This window comes from Sander vitreus, chromosome 6 (genome assembly GCF_031162955.1).
Source record: "Sander vitreus isolate 19-12246 chromosome 6, sanVit1, whole genome shotgun sequence".
NCBI lineage: Eukaryota > Metazoa > Chordata > Actinopteri > Perciformes > Percidae > Sander > Sander vitreus.
The window spans coordinates 33705480-33725390 of record NC_135860.1 but is presented as its reverse complement, the minus strand read 5'-3'; the positions used below and the strand labels follow the sequence as shown (position 1 = coordinate 33725390).

General features: G+C 41.4%; 1 protein-coding gene across 1 annotated transcript; it reads right to left on the bottom strand.

The window, feature by feature from the left end:
* Nucleotides 1-7961: 7961 nt before the first annotated feature.
* Nucleotides 7962-17016, bottom strand: mc2r (melanocortin 2 receptor). Its single transcript, XM_078251956.1, has 2 exons — nt 16444-17016; nt 7962-8587 (listed from the first exon to the last, which is right to left on the bottom strand). Exons 1-2 carry the CDS (start codon nt 16794-16796, stop codon nt 8029-8031), a joined length of 912 nt encoding a protein of 303 aa, XP_078108082.1. The 5' UTR covers nt 16797-17016; the 3' UTR covers nt 7962-8028.
* Nucleotides 17017-19911: the final 2895 nt, after the last annotated feature.

Below are 19911 nucleotides of genomic sequence, written 5' to 3'. Positions count from 1 at the left end.
ATGTCCCTGGTTACATATCTTTAAAAAGATAAATGTAGCAGTGTGATGCAGAGCCCTCTTTTCAGCAGCCTTCTCCTAGCATTACATCAAGTGAGCCCCCCTGTATTGATTTTCTTAAGACGCTTGCTTTGTGTAGCTTAGCCTTTCTAGCATTTTGCAACCTGTCCAATTTATCAGCAAGCACTTTTGCACTGAGCTTGACTTTCAGTTTGTCCTTTAGCACCCACGTCACACTACTGTGTTTACCAGTGGTAACTTTATGCACACCAGTCCCTGTAATTATGTCGGACGCTGTGTCACTCATTTCCATGATAAATTCAGTCAATGAAACGTTTTCCGTAACAGTCTATTGTCTGCCTTCGTTGGCAACCAATGCATTGTGTTTATGCCTAGTTATGTGCGCACACAATTTAAATGGCCAATAAAGTGTAGCGCTACTCACACCTCCTGCATTGGGTACCATGCAATGATCCTGTGATCCGATCTCCGACAGCCCAATGTAGCTCCTGCGTGTCTTTACACCAACAGCTGACTTCTGAAAGTCCTCAAGTGAAGCAGAAATCCAAACAGCTACTTCATTTGAAAGCCAAATGTTTCATGGCTTTCAAATGAAGTTCCAAATGAGCTGGGTTGTTGACAAATTTTGCAATTGCCAGTGTTTCCCATATATAGGTTCTACTACTCTATTTGTGACATTCGTAGTTTGCCTCTTGCTGTTTTTGGAACTTTTTGGTACGGCTGTGGGAAACTCATCCAACATGGCTCCCCATTCAACCACAGCCACATTGTTTTACACCCGGGATCAGCTGTTAGCTCTGCGCCACACACTCTGTGCGGAGCAGCAGGAGATCCCCAAGGAGTTACGGAGAAGGAGAAGAGGATGCAGAGCAGGAGTGCAGAGAGCGGAAAAGACGGTATAAACCATGTTTACCGTTTATCATCATGGGGAACATAAGATCTCTCTCCAACAAGATGGAAGAGCTGATGGCGCTGACCCGACTGCAGAGGGAGTACCGGGAATGCAGCCTCATGTGCTTCACTGAGACGTGGCTGTGTGAACTTTCTCTGGACTCACACGTAACCCTGGATGGTTTTAAACCATCCAGTTTTGGTTTTTTTCTTATGAGCGGACAGGAAAGCAATGGAGAGTGGTAAGAAGAAGGGAGGGAGGATCGCTGTGTTTGTGAATGATAGATGGTGCCACCCGGGACACATCAGTGTAAAGGAGCAACTCTGCACCAGAGACTTGGAGCTGTTAGCGGTTAGCATGCTGCCATACTACCTCCCGAGGGAATTCTCACAGGTTATTGCTTGGAGGTAGCTGCTGCAGCTACAGATCAGATCCACACTGTCGTCTCTCAACTTCAAAACCAGCACCCCCATTCCCTCCTCCTCATCTCCGGGGACTTCAATCATGCTTCCCTGTCCTCTGGATGCGCATACACCTCATCCCCCCTACCCCTGCTCGGGCGCTCAGATCACAACCTCGTCCATCTGGTCACAGACTACACCCCTGTGGTGACCACAGAAGGACATCTACAGGAGGAAACTGGAAAAGCGGCTGGAACAGAACAACGCCAGGGACATCTGGAGAGGGCTGCAGAACATCTCAGGCCACAGCAAAGGTATGGGGAGAAACCAAGCCAGTGGAGACAAGGACTGGGCAGATTAACTGAATCTGTTTTTTAACAGATTTGATTCTGTCTCCTCGCCCTCTTCACACCCCCCCCGACCCCCCTTTTCACTCCTCCCCTGGCACGCCCCCCTCCCCTCCCCTCCTCAGCCTGCCACCTTCAACGACCACCTTCAACTACCAACAGCTCACCAGCCCGCTCCCCCCTCATCAGTTCACCACCCCGAGACTCTCATCACCACCATCCCCACATCTCCACCCCCAGTCATCCTCCACCCTTCTCCATAACAGATGATCAGGTGAGGAGTCAACTAAAGAAGATCAAGGCAAGGGAAGGCCCTGGGCCCGGACGGCATCAGCCCCAAGACTCAACCTGAGTCTGAGCCTGGAGAAAGTCCCAGTCCTGTGGAAGACCTCCTGTGTGGTCCCGGGTACCGAAGACGCCACGCCCCAAGGAGCCAAAACCACTTCAGGCCTGTTGCATTTAGTTCTCACCTGATGAAGACCATGGAGAGGATCATCCTGCGACACTTGTGACCCCTGGTGGGGCTGGACCCCTCTGCAGTTTGCTTACCAGCCTGGGATTGGGGTGGACGACGCAGTGATCTACCTTCTGCACAGATCGCTGCTACACTGTGAGAGTCATGTTTTTCGACTTCTCCAGTGCTTTTAACACCATCCAGCCTTCACTGCTCAGAGTGAAGATGGAGAGTGTTGAGTGGACCAACACCTGGCTGCATGGACAATGGACTGGAATGGACTCAATCTCACCAAGCACCATGTCAGACACACATATCAATGTGTGTCTGACATGGTGCTCTGCAGCACAGGTGCCCCTCAGGGTACGGTGCTCTCCCCATTCCTTTTCACCCTCTACACCTCAGACTTCACTCACAACACCACCCACTGCCACATCCAGAAGTTCTCCGTTGGATGTGTTTCTGAGAGAAACGATCTGGAATACAAGATGGTTATCAGGGACTTTGTCAGCTGGTGTGAGCTCAACCAGCTTCAGCTTAACACCAGCAAGACGAAGGAGATGATCACACCGGTGAGCATCCAGGGATCGGACATTGAGGTAGTGGAGAGCTACAAATTCCTGGGTACCACTCACCATGGCTCTATGTATATCTTTATTGTTATTATCTGTATTTATATTTTTCCTTTCCGAGTACTTACTTTTACAATATTATTTATATTATGGTCACACTTCAATATCATTTATATTATGGTTAATTATTTTGCTATTTTATTTAATTACATATTATTCAATCTAATTTCACGTCAATTACTTACTTACATTACAATATTTTTCGTACTATGGCCACCTCACTTTACTTTACTTTACAATACTTTTTATATAATGCCACTTTACATTCATTCAGTACTTTTTGCACATTGTCTGTTGTTTGCCTGTTGTTTGTTTGTTTGGTTGTTTCTTGGTTTGTTTTTATTGTGGAAAAACTGCTGCTGTAACAAGTGAATTTCCCCATTGTGGGATGAATAAAGTATTATCTAATCTAATCTAATAAAAAAACATCCATTCAGATGAGATCTTAATGTGTGACAACACAAACCTGTAACATAGTAGGCTACAAAACAGCTTGTTTAACGTTATTACGATCCCCAAAACAAAGATTAAAACACTTAAAAAAATGAACAATGATCAATAACTAAATGAACAAGAATTAACTTTAGATAGCGTTAGTCTAATATAATATAATGTCACATCCTGTACCACCCACCACCACAATTAAATTCTCAACAGTGAATGTGACAGTGGTACAGTCCTCATTTTTAGTGAAATATTTCTACACCGTTGATGCACCGCTGCTAGTTTGCTGCACTGACCCACCAACCTCCTCACCTGTTGCTTTCCCTGACACATGTTGTTATTGACAAAACCATGTGATCGGTGACTAGTCAACATCAAGCTCAAAACGTCATTGTGGAGCAGTAAAGCCGACAAGTTAACTAGTCTGTGCAACCCCTACTGTGTGTGTTGGTGTGACCATAATGGCCAGTGTTGCTTCAAAAAAGTGATTAAAAATGAATGCTACGTGGATGAATGAATGTTGGGGGAATTAAGACAACACAATTAGGGAAGGTTTTGAGGGGGACCTAATAGTAAGTTGCCTCATGTGATGTCACCTGAGTCAGCATTGGCTGTGGCTAAAAACTTCACCTCCTCTCATGTCAGCACAGAGGAATCTGGCAAATAATCTAATTAATTAATTAAAAATCAATTAATCTGGCAGATAAAAACAAAACTCTTAGATCTGATTTTGGAAGACAACAACAAATTACTTTGTTTTTTAGTACAGAGGACTTGTAAACATGGCAATCGCATTGCAGCCATCGTCTATGTGAACACACTGTCAAAAACATGTATATAAGCGCTCTAAACAAACAAGTATTGTGTTAAATGAAAAAGATGAAAAGAGGCGCAACACAACAAGCTCACAGTCTGTCAGAGGTTTTAATACCAATATTTACTTAAACTACATCAATTTTTATGATTCACTGTTGAGCAGATAATTTTCATAATTATGTGTTTACATTTCTAACAACCCAAGAAACCACACATGACTGTCTATGGCCTCAGAGGGGTGTTACCTTGTTTGTCATCTGTAAGTTGGGAAGAGTAGCCTGCAGCTAAACTTTTGGATGGCATCAGCTGTCAACAGACAATTTTGGCCACTGCAGTATGCCCTGCCTCCCCCTGCTGCTGCATTTGTGTGAACGTTAAAGGGATATTTCACCGTTGGAAAGATGAATATATCTTTAAATTGGGTCACTTATGTAGTAGAAATGTGAATTTTTTTTTAGAAATTGGTGGCTTCTAGACCGAGAAAAGCCAGAAAATGTGTTTTTGGCACATGTGGATGAAAGACACCAAATCCCAGAATGCACTTGCTTCGCTGCTACTCCCAAGCCACGCCTGCCGTTACAAACAGACAGTGAGACAGTCAACTCAACTTTAGTGTGTTTTATTGTCATTTTAACCATATACATGAAACAACGTTTCACCGTGGCTCAATTGATTACACAATTAAAATATATGAAAACAACATTATATAAAATCGACAAACGAAACAGGCTACATTTAGTGCACACACATGATATGCTCCGTAAAGTTCAGCTAACACATAGCTAGCTACTAGCATTAGCGCTTGGTGGGCTGTATCACAGAGTATACAAATTTGCGTGTAATGTAGAATGGTTGGCATTTAACAGTCACAAACTCCACCAGCAGTTAGCAGTTAGTTGGATACAAGCACCCCCATTTCTGCACCAGGCAGTCCGTGTTAACACAGCTCACCTCCAGTAGCTAGTCTTACCCGGCGACAGAGCAGCCGGCCTGGTAGCTAGGTGGATAGTCCGATACAGCAATTGTTTCCACAACAACAAAAACTCAGCAGTCTCTGAACTTGCGTTGGGAGTTTCGTTGAAGTTGGATGTAGTCCAGTTTGTTGTCTAATGAGCGGACACTTGCAAGCAGGATTGATGGAACAGGTGGCCGGCTAACGTTAGTTTTCCACCCGCAAACTCGTTCAACGTCTCCCGCCGATGATGTCCCTTTACTGGTCAGAGGCATCGAGCAACACCGCTGGTCTCCATAGCAGGCGGGCGAAGCTGTGTCGAGTATTCCGTCTGTAATAAAGTGTCCTACATTATTCTCTGCTCTGTACCAATGTATCCCGTTGGTACACGGGTGCGGTAGTTTGAATGCACATAATTGTTAAAATTTCCTTTGGGATGAATAAATCTGTTTCTGCTGAGAAGCTAAGCGATGATTCAAGATGGCTGACACTCGTTTTTACCTCGGCAATCTCCGGAAAAAGCCCGGAGTCCAACCCCCTATGGGCTATGCGGAAGTACTGGCTGTAGTCCTATGCCTCTGGAAAAATGTATACCGATGACGTAAAATGACGATTTTTGCGTCATCGGTATAAATGTTTCCAGACCCACAATACAGAGATCTCTCATCTCAGGGGGACATGAGGGAGGGAAGCACGGTCATTCAAAAATACTACTGTGTTTCTACTGATACAAAGCTTAATGCTAAATCAGTGAAGTATCCCTTTAATAAGCAGCTTCTTCAAATCTGCACAGCCGTTTCTGCTATGATTTAAATTCACTCTCCTGTCTGTGCCTTATATCTACATAATACATATGTATTGCTGCTCTATTCTGTCAATGTGCTTCCTGATGATCTAGTCATGCCGCATCCCTGCCTATGGTCTCTATTAAACTAGGTAAAGATGTTTACACTTGAAATGTAAAAATGATGTACAACTAGCTTCACAGCACTCTCTGTAAGTGTGTGTTAATGGCACCTACCCCCCGATTTCTTCTTTCAAGCTTCTTAGCTTCACAAAATGCAACTATCTGCTGAAACTGCTTTTCAACAGTATTAAAAGGATGTTTTTTTTCTGTTTTGTGTAGTAATTGCTTTTTCTACCTTCCATTTATGTTTATTGTTAAGTGCTTAATTGTGAGATCAAAAGAAAAGTATATGCTTTTAACCCAATGATATTCTTTTCCCTATAGGTTTATGTATTGAAGAAAAACAGTATTAGTTCCATTTTGCTTACTCCATTCACCTCCAACATGACATATCTGTGGAATTATGCCAAATTATTCATTGTTATTGTTGATTATGAAGTACTCAGTTTTTGCTCCCACAGTAACAGCAGCGAAAACATAGAATTTGATGTGACACTGGACAGAGGTGAAGCCCACATGCTAATTGCATATTCAGTCCTACAATTATGTACAGTGAGACCATATTAACAGCAGTGAAAACATATTTCATTTTAGTTAATAGAATGGTATGGCATGCAAAAATATGAATGTGAGTTTCAGTTGAAACGACCAATGTCATTGCTGTTACTTAAAATTATTTATTTAATGTATGTATGTCTGAATAAAAGCAAAAGGTAAAATGGTGAGCTGTTTTCATAATATTGTTTGCATCAGTAACTGTGGTACACTGTGGTCCTGTGAATGATGGAAATCACAAGGTGCAAAAAAAAATGTAGTCCTAAAACAGGTTCTGGGAAATATGCATTCCATGTGAATGTGTTGCAGATCTGTCATTTTATACAAGATTTAAAAACCACATTCATGTCTTAAGCATGACGGTAGTTATCTAATGTAAAAGAAAACAAAACAAAAAAACACAGAAACAATCAGAGGTGCATGCCAACACACAGATGAACAGTGTGCTCATTTAATCACAAAGAAAACAAATGCACTGGTGGCAGTAGCCTTGATTTAGCTGTCTTCAAATACCATGTGGGAAAATGGGATTTATTGTAAACTTTCTGCTACACGATGTTCTTGACCACCCACAACTGTTCATTGGCAGATTCATAATCTGTGCTCTCGGTTTTATAAACTGTACACACAGATTCATAATCCGTGCTCTCTGTTTTATAAACTGTATGCACAGATTCATAATCTGTGCTCTTGGTTTTATAAATGTAAGCAAAATTAGAAAGATAATGACAGATTCGAACTTCTGGGATCGATTCTCTATAACAACGAGCTACAAACTCATTTTCATCAAAACGAGCCGTCCTCCGACCTGGAGAAATAACATTATTGGTCTCTATGAGCAGCCGGCGGTGAGACGGCGGTCAGTCAGACTTTGTTTGACTACAAACTACAACACCGACACAAAAATATCTATTAATTTAATTATTAAATAAGGTAGTGTCTCCAAACTTCTTTTTTAAAAGTAAGTGCTGTAGTACAACTACAAGGAGATAAGTTATAATTGAGATAAGTTTGGAGACACTACCTTATTTAATCATTAAATTAATAGATAGTTTTGTGTCGGTGTTGTAGTTTGTAGATGGTCCCTAAACACTCGTCTCACTGCCGTCTCACCGCCGGCTGCTCATAGAGACCAATAATGTTATTTCTCCAGGTCGGAGGACGGCTCGTTTTGATGAAAATTAGTTTGTAGCTTGTTGTTAACCTTACTATGTTAGGAAAGATGCGTCGTTTGTGATTTAATAACATTTCGCTATAGAGAATTGATCCCAGAAGTTTGAATCTGTGAATATCTTTCTAATTTTGCTTACATTTATAAAACCGAGAGCACAGATTATGAATCTGTGCGTACAGTTTATAAAACCGAGAGCACGGATTATGAATCTGTGCATACAGTTTATAAAACCAAGAGCACGGATTATGAATCTGTGCGTACATTTTATAAAACCGAGAGCACGGATTATGAATCTGCGCGCACGGTTTATTAAACCGAGAGCACGGATTATGAATCTGTGCGCACGGTTTCGTTTTTTTTTATCAGCTGACCCCAGGGAGGCTCCGCAGGCAACTGTGCACTCTTTGTGGATAAAAAGGGTACAAATTGATTTTTGCTATGAGCACCAGTTCCAGTCTGACCAATGCAGCATCTTCCTGAAGGTGTGCCTGAGCTCAGCGCTGCGGAAGGCATAGATGGCTGGGTCGATGAGGGCGTGGCTCATCAGCAGCACCACGTGCAGTTGGAACAGCGAACGGTAACACTCACAGTACGGGTTCATGGGGCACACCATGATGATGATGAGGTGGAGGAAAAACGGTGTCCAACACATCACAAATACCCCAAACAGGATGGTGAGAGTCAGGGACCCTCTCATGCTGCTGCCCCTCCACCGCTGACGCCGGCACTTCCCTCCACCACTGGTGGACAGAGCAGCGATCTTCCTGGCATGGATGCGTGCCAGCATGAACATGTAGATGTAGAGGAAGCAGATAATTGCCAAGGAGACAACAAAGAAAACAACAAAGCAGATCATGATTAACTTGGAGTCGAAGAACCTCACCATGAGCACGGCTGACACCCCACATGATATCCAGATGACACCCAAGATGGCCTTTGTGTGCTGCATTGTCATGATGTTATGGTATCGAAGAGCATGGAAAATGGTGATGTAACTGGAAGTGAAAACAAATCATTTCATCATCAGCTTAGTTAATCCTTTAGTGTTGAGTTACACTTGGATGCTTTAAAGCTACACTAATATATACTTTTTATTAAAGTCCAACTGAAATTACATCTAGTCATCCCATTTTGTAGTCAAAATGGTGAGGAGTGTTTTTTAAATGTATTGTTGATATATTTTATTGTTAAAAAAAGGCCTTGTTTGATTGACAGCAGTAGAGAACAAGAGAAAAAGTAAACAAACTTGCGCTGTAGCCTACATGTCATGGCCAGGCAACGTGTTGTTAGTGGTACTGACATTTAAGGACAACACCAGTGTTTAACCAGACCCAAATTACATGACAGTTTGAAGGATTAATGACTAAAACCTACAGATAATTGACACCTGACTCTGCAGTTTTCCTCAGGTCTATGTTGTTGTTGAAATGATTTCACAGATGTATTCAGATGTAATGATATCCAACTAGCACAATGTAATTGTGTAACATTTTATGTTACACAATTACAACACAGCTAAGTAAAATCAGTGAAATAACCATAGGAGAAATCCTGCCAGATATACGGTATGTACGTTATATAGACCCACACATATAATATTAACCATGTTTAAAAATATATATATTATTATTACTAGGGCTGTCAGCATTAACACGTTAATTGTGATGCGATTAAGGGCCGAGCATAATGCTTTAATTATTTTTTTTTAATCGTATTAATCGCATGCCACCATTTATTAATTTAATTTCACTTCACTCGGCTTTGCGTTGTGCCTAACAGGCTACTATTTTGCCGTAGTTCCTCGTAACACATCCTGCTGCTGCAGGAATAGCAACACGGATTTCGGTGCCTCATTCTGGTGCCACTGATATGCCTGCGCTTCTCTCTGATGCTATGAAACAGACGTTACAGGCAACAGAAACATTGCTGCACGTGACGCTAGTTAACACTATACTCAACAGCAGCTAACGTTAGCCTACCGCTAGCTAGTAGCTGGATTAAACACGGTTAAAATGCTGACAGCTAACGCTAAACAGTGTAAAGTTTGTCTGTATTTCACTGTACAGTATTCTGACACCGGGATGTAACAATCTGCAGCTGCTGTTGTCAGAAAAACATAGACGGTGCGTTCAATGAAACTGGTAATTTACTGTCTCGTGGTGCATTCAAAGTTGTTGTTAAATGTCTTTTTCCCATCTGGTGGTTGTTTTTGTCATTCAACAGCTATTTACTAGTAAAATAAGTTATTGTTATAGTGATTACATTATTATTAAACATTTAATTTTGACGATATGGCCTTAGCAATAAACAAGCCATTCTTTAATGTTGCCAACTGTTTAGTACCCTTCTTTTTTTTTACTTTCTTAAAAAGTATCAGTTCAGGCACCGTTAAGGCACCTGTACCGTTTTAAAAGTACCGCTTTAGCACCGGTATTCAAACCAAACAATACCTAACCCTAATATTGACTCTAGATTCAAATGTGTGACTAGATTAAATATATAATAAACAAATACAAATCTTCAGTTTGTAAAGTCATTTTCTTTGCATTCATTTGATTCCCAATCAAGATACACTGGTAAGAATTGCTTTCCATTGCTAATATGTACTTAAAAACAGTTCTGAAATGCAAAATAATAGAATTGTAATCATGTGATAAAACATGCGATGCGATTAACTATAGAAATTCAACGATTAATCGCGATTAAGATAATGTAATCGTTTGACAGCCTTAATTATTACATGTTTACGGTTTTTCAAATTTGCAGCAACCCAAACCTAACCCAAGCATGCGCTGCAATGGCTCAAAAGAGTTATTATCGTACTGGCTAAAATAAAGTATACAGTTCTGGCAAGAACTAATTCTGGCTAATATATCAACCCGGTCTCACGCCAGTTCGTGAAATGGTCACGTTATTTTGATTTATTGATTTGTGTACAGGTCACGATTTTCACGATCCGTGGTCTCTGTGGCACGCAACAACGGGGAAATGAAACGCCACACGCCGGCCACAACAATGGGACAGTTGTGGTTAGGAAAAGAAGAATGGGGAAAGGAACAGCCACACGCAGGAGACGCTGACAAAAAAGGGACGGGACAGAAAGGAACTGCAACACGCAGGGCGCGATCCCCGGTCTCTGGGGTGAAAGTCCTGTGTTGTTTGACCCATCCACCACCCTGACCAACGTCCCTGCGCGGATTTTCGCCTTATCAATACTACTCGCTACCGTAATCGTTCTGTGATCACAAAATATGCTTCCCATTGAAATACATTACTTTAAAATTTGTGCTCACCACACGAAAATAATGATATTAACATGTTCAGTACACAAATCAATAGATTCAATAACGTGACCATTTCACAAACTGCCATGAGACTGGGCTGAATATATATGCACCTAATGCAGATGATCATAAATCTTTTTTTTCGACAGTGCACAAAACAGTTTTTTTTTTAATGTCCAAACCACTCTCACCTCTGCTATAGAATGTGTGACTTTCCCCTTATTCGCTTATTAAATTTAGATAAGAGGAGGTTATAACCAATATTTTATTATAGGCTAAATCTTTTTTTCTTCTTCTATAATTTCAAAAGCTGCATTTATGGATATGAAATTTGACAAAAAAAATAGGATTAATATAAAATATTGGTTAACCTCCAACTTCCTGAAATCATAAAACATTTAAAACAATACGACACCAAAAAAAACCAGACAGGATTTCTAGTCCCTCCCTGTTAGTCACCCAGCCAATTTAGACTGTGGGATTTATCAAACGGAATAAATCCCGCCCCCACATAGGCTATAAACACAAAACTGCTTTGCTTGCTCCATCATGTTGTAACTAAGACATCTGCTGAAAAAATTATTGTATTCATTAGCATGATTGCCGTACTGCTTAGTTCAAAAACATCCAAAACACCAAAGTACGAAGACATAGCGCGAGCCATAGGCTGCCATACACTCTTGCCCGCGACTGACACGCGCACACACACAAACACACACACACACACACAAACACACGGTGGATGCAGGAAAAAACGGAGATGAGACAACACGATGACCTAAATTGAGAACAGCTACGCTCGTTATTGTAAGTACAATAACGATGATACATCGTTACAATGATGAAGTTAAAGTCCAATAAGTTACTTTATCAAACCGTATGAATGTGTGTCCCAGGCCAGGTGCAACTAACAATGTAAAGATCAACAAGCCACATATGTTCAGATTTGATTCATTCAATAAATTATTATTTTTTGTCTTAAATCCACCAGCCATTTTCATATTATACCAACATTTGCAGCATCCTGAGCCTTTTTGGTAAGGTTACATAGGAAATCTCAGCCCAGAGTAATTTTATTCTCACCAAAACGAGTTTCCTTTTTATTTTTAAAGAACTATAAAAAAAAATAAAAAAAAATTGCAACTTTTACTGTCTCTCGCAACTTCATTGCAACAAACATACAAAAGACATCGCAACTTTTATCGCAATTTTTTACAAAAGCTAAGCTCATAGCTAAGTTTTAAACTAACTATGGTTAACTGCTCCTCAGATTTCTGCAGGGTAAATAAGACAGTTAGACTATCTGTCGAATCTGAGTTTTCTGTTGCACGACTAAAACAACTTTTGAACGTACACATGTTCCACCAAAACAAGCTCCTTCCCGAGGCTATTTTGCTGGTGCACCGGGGCTCCGCCCATGACGATCAATTGGTCCTCGGTCTTCAGGGGTGGCATGAGAGGCCTTAAAGACTGTGATCAGGGGGTGCATTATATAACACGCTGAATTTCTTAAGAGGAATAGTGCTAAAGCAGCTAGAATTAGAAAGTAAAGTCAAACACACGCCTCACACGCCGGGAGACGGCCACGGGGGACGGCCTCTGGGGACGAGCGACAATAACGGGACGGGGTGCCTCACACGCTGGGAGATGGCTGCTGGGGACGCGCGACAATAACGGGACATAAACGTCCCCGTGAACACGTATCAATAGATTAAAAATAACTTGACATTTACACGAACTGCCGTGAGACCGGGCTGGAATGATATATAACTTTTTGTGTCCGAGCCTAGCAAATCAATACCCTGTCTAATCGGGATAATTGACTCTCAAAATTTTCAGGTTATACGGTAAACTGGTCCAAGTCAGAAGCAATACCTTTAACAAATCAGTACCCTGTAACAGCATTCCAATCAGATGCATTTCAGTGGCCCAAGCAAGGTGTCGTATATCTGGGTATCTTATTCCCTCCCACGTTAAAAGAACTAGTTAAAGTTCATTTGGATCCATTATTAAATAAAATCTATTGTGGGTGACTCTCAATCTCTGAATAGGTCGTCAATGTTATAAAAATGGTTTGTGTTCCTAAACTGGAGGTTCCCTTGACATATTTAAAATTGTTTGACAGGATAACAAAGACATTTATATTGAATGATTAAAAAAAAAACTAGTTACATTTTAATAAATTACATAGACCGATTGATAGAGGAGGTTTGGCTCTACCAAAGATGTTGTATTACCACTATGCTTTAACTTAAAGCATCTGGCCCACTGGTCACTTCCTCCTGAGAGAGCCCCACCCTGGTATTGTATTGAGCAATCTGTTCCTGCCTAATTATCGCCCATTCAAAGCCTGTCTGTCAAACTGTATGGTGAGGCAAAAACACATCTAGTAATCTCTCGCTTAAAAGTTGTTTCGACCAAAGTTTGAATTGGATCTATATCTAAATACTTCATCAAGTATTTGGCGAAATCCAAAGTTAAGTTATGTGTTATGTTATGTATCTCCCCTTTTTTGCAGGGATTGGTTGGAAAAGGGAGTTGTTACACTGGGAGATCTGTATGTGGCATATTGAAACCCTTTGAGAATGTGGTACAGCAATTTGTGATCCCTAGGTCTAAATTTTTTTAAGATATTTGCAACTTCACCATCTGTTAGTGGGGATTTTTGGATCCAGTTGTTCAGCCCCGACGGCACCAGAATGTTTACATACGGTGTTGTTGAACTATTGAAAAGGTCATGAGGCTTCTGGGTCTTAGTATGCTTATGCAGGTCTCTGCAAGTGGCTCCAGAGCCAAAGCAAACAATAAAGGTAGATTGGTTAGGTTTAGGCATGAGTTAGTGAGATTACGCAGATTATTACCATAAACGCAAATTTGTTCGCCATTAACCATTAACGAAGCTCTTAGTGAACACGACTGGATGGGACCAAACACTTCCTCCAAGACGGAAGAGGCCAGTTTTACTGTACACTACCGAGATTGTTTTCTTTCCGGGTTTGGCTTTTTGCACCCTGGGGCTGAGTCGGCTAATTGGACAGCTGTACAGCTAACCAAGCTAACTAGCTAAGGGCAGCTAACTAAAGCTAACAATATCCATCCAAAACTCATTAAATCATTTTTGTACTGCATTCACTGTTGTCAAACTGGTCTTATAAGTTTTATGACATCTTAATCACCAAGTCCAAATGGTTCCACTTTACTTGAGGTCAAGGGAATTATTCATGACTCCGTTATAAAAGCATTTGATGGTAAAATCAAAAAAATCAAAATATTCACAATTATAATGTTCTCATGACAACCAATGTAAAAACCAACCACTTAAAGGGATACTTCACCGATTTAGCATTAAGCTTTGTATCAGCAGAAACACGGTAGTATTTTTGAATGACCGTGCTTCCCTCCCTCATGTCCCCCTGAGACGAGAGATCTCTGCATTGTGGGTCTGGAAAATTGGCAATGGACTACAGCCAGTAGTAGGAGCTACTTCCACATGTTTTGAACCCGCCCATAGGGGGTTGGACTGTCGTCTTTCTCCGAAGATTTCCGAAGCAAAACGAGCATCAGCCATCTTGAATCTTCGCTACTGGCTTCTCAGCAGAAAACTTTTAGATAGATAGATTTATTCATCCTGAAGGAAATTTTAGAACAACAATTATGTGCATTAAACTACCGCACACGTGTACCACCAGGATACATTGGTACAGATCGAAGAATATGCAGGACACTTTATTACATACAGAATACTCAACACACTACGCAAGCTTCGTCCGCCTGCTATGGAGACCACTGGTGTTGCTCAATGCCTCTGGCCAGTAAAGAGACATCATCAGCGGGGAACGTTGAACAAGTGTGCCGGTGGAAAGCTAACGCTAGCCGGCCACCTGTTCCATCAATCCTGCTTGCAAGTGTCCGCTCATTAGACAACAAACTGGACTACATCCAACTTCAGCGAAACTCCCAACGTGAGTTCAGAGACTGCTGTGTTTTTGTTGTTGTGGAAACATTGCTGAACAACAGTGTACCGGACTATCCACCTACCAGGCCTGCTGCTCTGTCGCTGGGTAAGACTAGTCGAGGTGGGCTGTGTTAACACGGACTGCCTGGTGCAGAAATGGGGTGCTTGTATCCAACTAACTGCTAACTGCTGGTGGAGTTTGTGACTGTTAAATGCCGACCATTCTACATTCCATGCAAATTTACGGCTGTGTTTATACTCAGTGTTTACAGCCCACCAAGCGCTAATGCTAGTAGCTATGTGTTAGCTTAACTTTACAGAGCATATAATGTGTGTGCACTAAATGTAGCCTGTTTCGTATGTCGTTTTTATATAATGTTGTTTTTATATATTTTTATTGTGTAACCACTTGAGCCATGGTGAAACGTTTCGTGTATATGGTTGAAATGACAATAAAACACACTTGAGTTGAGTTGACTGTCTCACTGTCTTTCTGTCTGTAAACGGTAGGCATGGCTTGGGAGTAGACGCTAAAGCAGCGAAGCAAGTGCATTCTGGGATTTGATGTCTTTCATCCACATGAGCAAAAAACACATTTTCTGGATTTTCTCGGCCTAGAAGCCACCAATTTCTAATTTTTTTTAACATTTCTACTACATAAGTGACCCAATTTAAAGATATATTCATCTTTCCAACGGTGAAATATCCCTTTAATGACAGTATAATGTGATGTTAACACATACATCTAAACAGTTTCTAAAGGTTTGAGAAGAACTAGCAGAAACTTTATTATCCATCACATAGAAACATTTAACCCATTCTAAGCATTAGGGAGCAGTGGACAGCCACATACAGCATCCGGGGAGCAACTTGGGGTTCAGTGTCTTGCTAAAGGACACTTAGACATGTGCCTGGAGGAGCCTAGGATGTTAACACATAACATCAACTTTGTTTTACTGCCTACAGTATGCCCGCCATGGTTCTGGTTTCCTTTATAGTCGCTGAAGCCATTTTTAAATTTGAATTAAAACGGTTTAGTGGGCTGGGATGGAACACATTAATATTATCACAGATTCCAATTCAACCCTCATACTGTCAAATATGTGGTATACAAATTATGTAAAACATTAATCTAAAGTGCTCATATTGTGCTTTTTGTCTTTTCCCCTTTCCTTTATTGTGTTATATATCTTTTTGTGCACATTATAGGTTTACAATGTGAAAAAGCCCAAAGTCCACCCCAAAGGAACTTACCATCTTCCAGAGAAAACACTGTTCACAAACTGCTCCAAACAGCTCAATTGTAGTCCAGCCTTTACTTCCGTGACAAACGTGCATCACTTTGTAACACACGTTATAATGCTCGTCTAGCTGCTAGCATGGCACTTCCTCATACTCTGCAACTGACAAGCTAGCAGTACTTAATGCGCATGTGCGACTCCCAACAAAGATGGTACAGAAGTGTAACAAATATATAGTGTTTTCTGAAAATTAAACCACACAAACCTATTCTGGTACAACCTCTAAATACAATTATGAACCTGAAAATGAGCATAATATGAGCACTTAAAACATTTGTGTGTGCGAATCCAAGCTATACATACATACATACCGGTCAACAGCAATAGCCAGGAAACTGAAAATGGAGCCCATAAATGACATACACAGCAGGGAGTCCATCACATCGTCCAGGTTCTTCTCAGAGAAACCTTTCTTCTCCAGCTGTCCCACATTGGCAAACACAATCATCAGGTTCTCCCAGGTTTTGGTGAGGCTGGCAATGGTGTTAAAGGCTGCCAGGCTGCAGATGAAGCAGTACATGGGTGAGTGGAGGTTCCTGTTTCGTATGACGGCCACCACAACCAGCAGGTTCTCTGCCAGGCTTACCACACCGATAATGAAGAAGAGAGAAACTGGGACCTTCACCTCAAGGCAGTCCGACTGATTTGCTGTGGTAGCGTTCATAGTTAGCCAAGATGGCGTACTGGTTGGTGGTTTCAGCACAGTTTAGTCATATTATATAGCGATGTGGTTGCATCTGTCTCTCTGTGGCTGTTTACACATTTTCTTCTGTAGGTGTTTTTTTCAGACAATGATCTTGTGAGTTTGTCCAGGGCTTACAGACAGTTATTGCCAAAGTGGTTCAATGAGATTGCCGTGCAGTGGTGTAATTGTTGGTCTTCTCGAATTCTGTCGGTTTCTCTTAGAGCCTGGTAAGAATATTTGCTTGATGCGTCATCTGTGGAAAGACAAATTAAAAATAACTAAAATACACTGGTATAGTCCTTCTGCTTCTGTTGAATGTGTGCATGGATTAAATATACTCCCTTCTAATGTTTCACATGCTAAATTCAGTATGAATCATGTAACATTTGGAATTTGATCATAGAAATAGAATGACCATCCCATTAAAATTAACATAGCAGAGAGAGATCACGTGACTGACTACTCGCATGGCTGCTCAAGGCTGAGGCTCTTCGCACCATCTCCGCAATATCATTGTTTACCAGGTCTATTCTTTTTTAATTCAACGTCCATCCTTTCATTTGTTACCACGGTAACTTTGTGGAATGCCTGCAGGAGCGAAAAAGCAGAAGCGCTAACGCGGACATACGTATGGAGGAGGCCATGGCCAGGGTTCTGGAAAGGCAACAAAGCGGGCTTCAATCAGCGGTCCGCATCGCAGTGAAGGAGGCGTTAGCAGAAATTGACACCTCGCTTCAACACATCAGGACAGAGCTGGAGAGGCAGGGAACTACAGTAAGAGATTTAATACAGCGACTAGACGAGGTGCAGAAGGACAGCAGACAATAAGAAACACGGTGAAAGCCTGTATTGATGACCAGAGGAAATTTGAGCTGAAGTTGGCTGAACTGGAAGATAGATCGAGAAGAAATAACATCCGGATCATGAGCTTGGGAGCCGAGTTAAAAGGAGCATTTGATTTGACTGCATTTTATAACCTATGTCTATTACTCCTACACAGTTTATTTCAGAACTTAATAGATGGTTGGGACTTAGTTTTAACCTGTGACTTTAGACAGGAGGGGCAGTTTTGAGCTGAGTTTTTGTGCGAGCTGCGTTTGATGCGGCCATGTATCCTACAGAGAGGGAAGGGGGTCTGCGGTCTCGGAGGGCTAGGGGATTTATTTTATGTTTTGTGTTTTCACCACACTGTGCTTAGATCTAACTGCTCACTCTTTGTTACAAATTTATCAGTGAATTCCGGTAGGGTACTCGAGACATATATATGTGTACATTTTGAAGATGGCTGAACTTTCAATCCTTTCTGTTAACATCAGGGGGCTAAACGGGCCGATCAAACGAGCTAAATTCCTGGACTATTTAAGAAGGAAGAACATAGACGTGGCGCTTATTCAAGAATTTCAAAGTTGCTGCTGCATCTAGTGATGACACTAGAACCAAGGGCCTCATTGTTTTGCTGTCACGGAGATGCACACTCACCATAGACAAAAGTAGTAAAGACTCAGGCAGGATATCATATATATGTACTGCGATAAGGAGTAGGAAAATAGCCTTTGTCTCAGTATATGCACCGGCTACATATGATGAAAGCTTTTTCCCACGCCTAACCAATGAATTGCTTTCTCTCAATGAATATTCATTAATTATAGGGGGAGACATGAATGCGGTACTAGACTTAAATCTGGATAGATCAGGGGTCAACCACACAAAAGCCCCAAAACACATATCGGACATGTTTAATGCAGTTGTGGAATCCCATGATCTTACAGATATATGGAGAATGCACAATCCTACTAGCGAGGATTACACCTTTTTTTCCACACGTCACCTCACCCACTCCCGCATTGATTATTTTTTGTGCTCCAGTGTACTTAAGGCAATGTTCCACACAATAGCAATGGAACCAGCAATCCTGTCTGACCACAATGCACTGATAACCACATTCCATTGTGATATGTTAGGAGAAAAATCTAGAAGGTGGCAATTCAATAACTCCCTTCTCCAAAACACAGCTTTTAATACAGAATTTGGAGCCAAACTAGCGGAGTTCATATCAATCAATACTGGCTCAGTTTCGGACCCGGCGTACATTTGGCAAGCCACTAAAGGATTTATTAGAGATTTAACATCTTCCTTTGCAGCAAATTTGAAGAAAAAGAGAGAGGCAAGGATTGCAGAGTTGGAAGAACGTTGTAAATTGTTAGAGCAATCTCTTAAGACTTGTTTTTCTAAATCTACGCATACTCTTTTAGTCACAAATCGAGCAGAGCTAAATGACTTGTTAAAAAGGAGAGCTGAATTCATAATGCACAGAGTGAGGCAAAATTACTACTTTAACGGTTGTAAACCAAGCAAATTGCTAGCTCTGAAATTAACACAGAGCGAGTCCAGAGCTGCTATCAATAGCATCCGCCCGGACCGAGGTATCTCAACGAATCCTGAAGAGATCACTGCCACTTTCCAATCCTTTTATTCAAAGCTGATTAATCCTCATACAATCCAGATCCGACGCAGTGCCAAAAGTTCCTAAAAGAGCTAAACCTGCCTCTTCTTGACCCAGAGAAGGCAGAAGAACTGGGTCAACCTATTACGTTAGAGGAACTCAAATCAGCATTAAAAACAGCTAAGAAAGGGAAAACACCGGGGTTGGACGGAATTCCATCGGAACTCTTACTACAGTTCTTTGACACACTAGGACCTATCATTTTACAAACTTTAACCTCAGCCATAGAGAGGGGCACCTTTCATCAACAAACCAACACTGCACTAATTTCGGTCCTACGAAATTTCGGTCCTACGAAAAGATAGATCTTAAAAGATCCTACGGAGTGTTTACATTACAGGCCCATCAGTCTCATTGGGACTGATATTAAGCTTTATTCCAAAGTCTTGGCACTACGCCTAGAACGGTTCATCGAGAAGCTAGTCCACCATGACCAATCAGGGTTCATACCAAAGCGTCAAGCTGCAGACAATATACGCAGATTACTCCATGTAATAGAAGAAGCCAAAAACCTCCCAACAATGGCAGCAGTTTTATCACTGGACTGGGCTTTTGACCGCCTAGAATGGAACTACTTGTGGCAAGAAATGG

Bases quoted from the DNA above. Each gene is read 5' to 3' on its own strand.
- mc2r (XM_078251956.1), bottom strand. From the start codon at position 16,796: ATGAACGCTACCACAGCAAATCAGTCGGACTGCCTTGAGGTGAAGGTC. The intron at 8,588-16,443 runs GTATGTATGTAT...TTTCACTTCCAG, and splicing joins CTGGCTATTGCTGTTGACCG to TTACATCACCATTTTCCATG.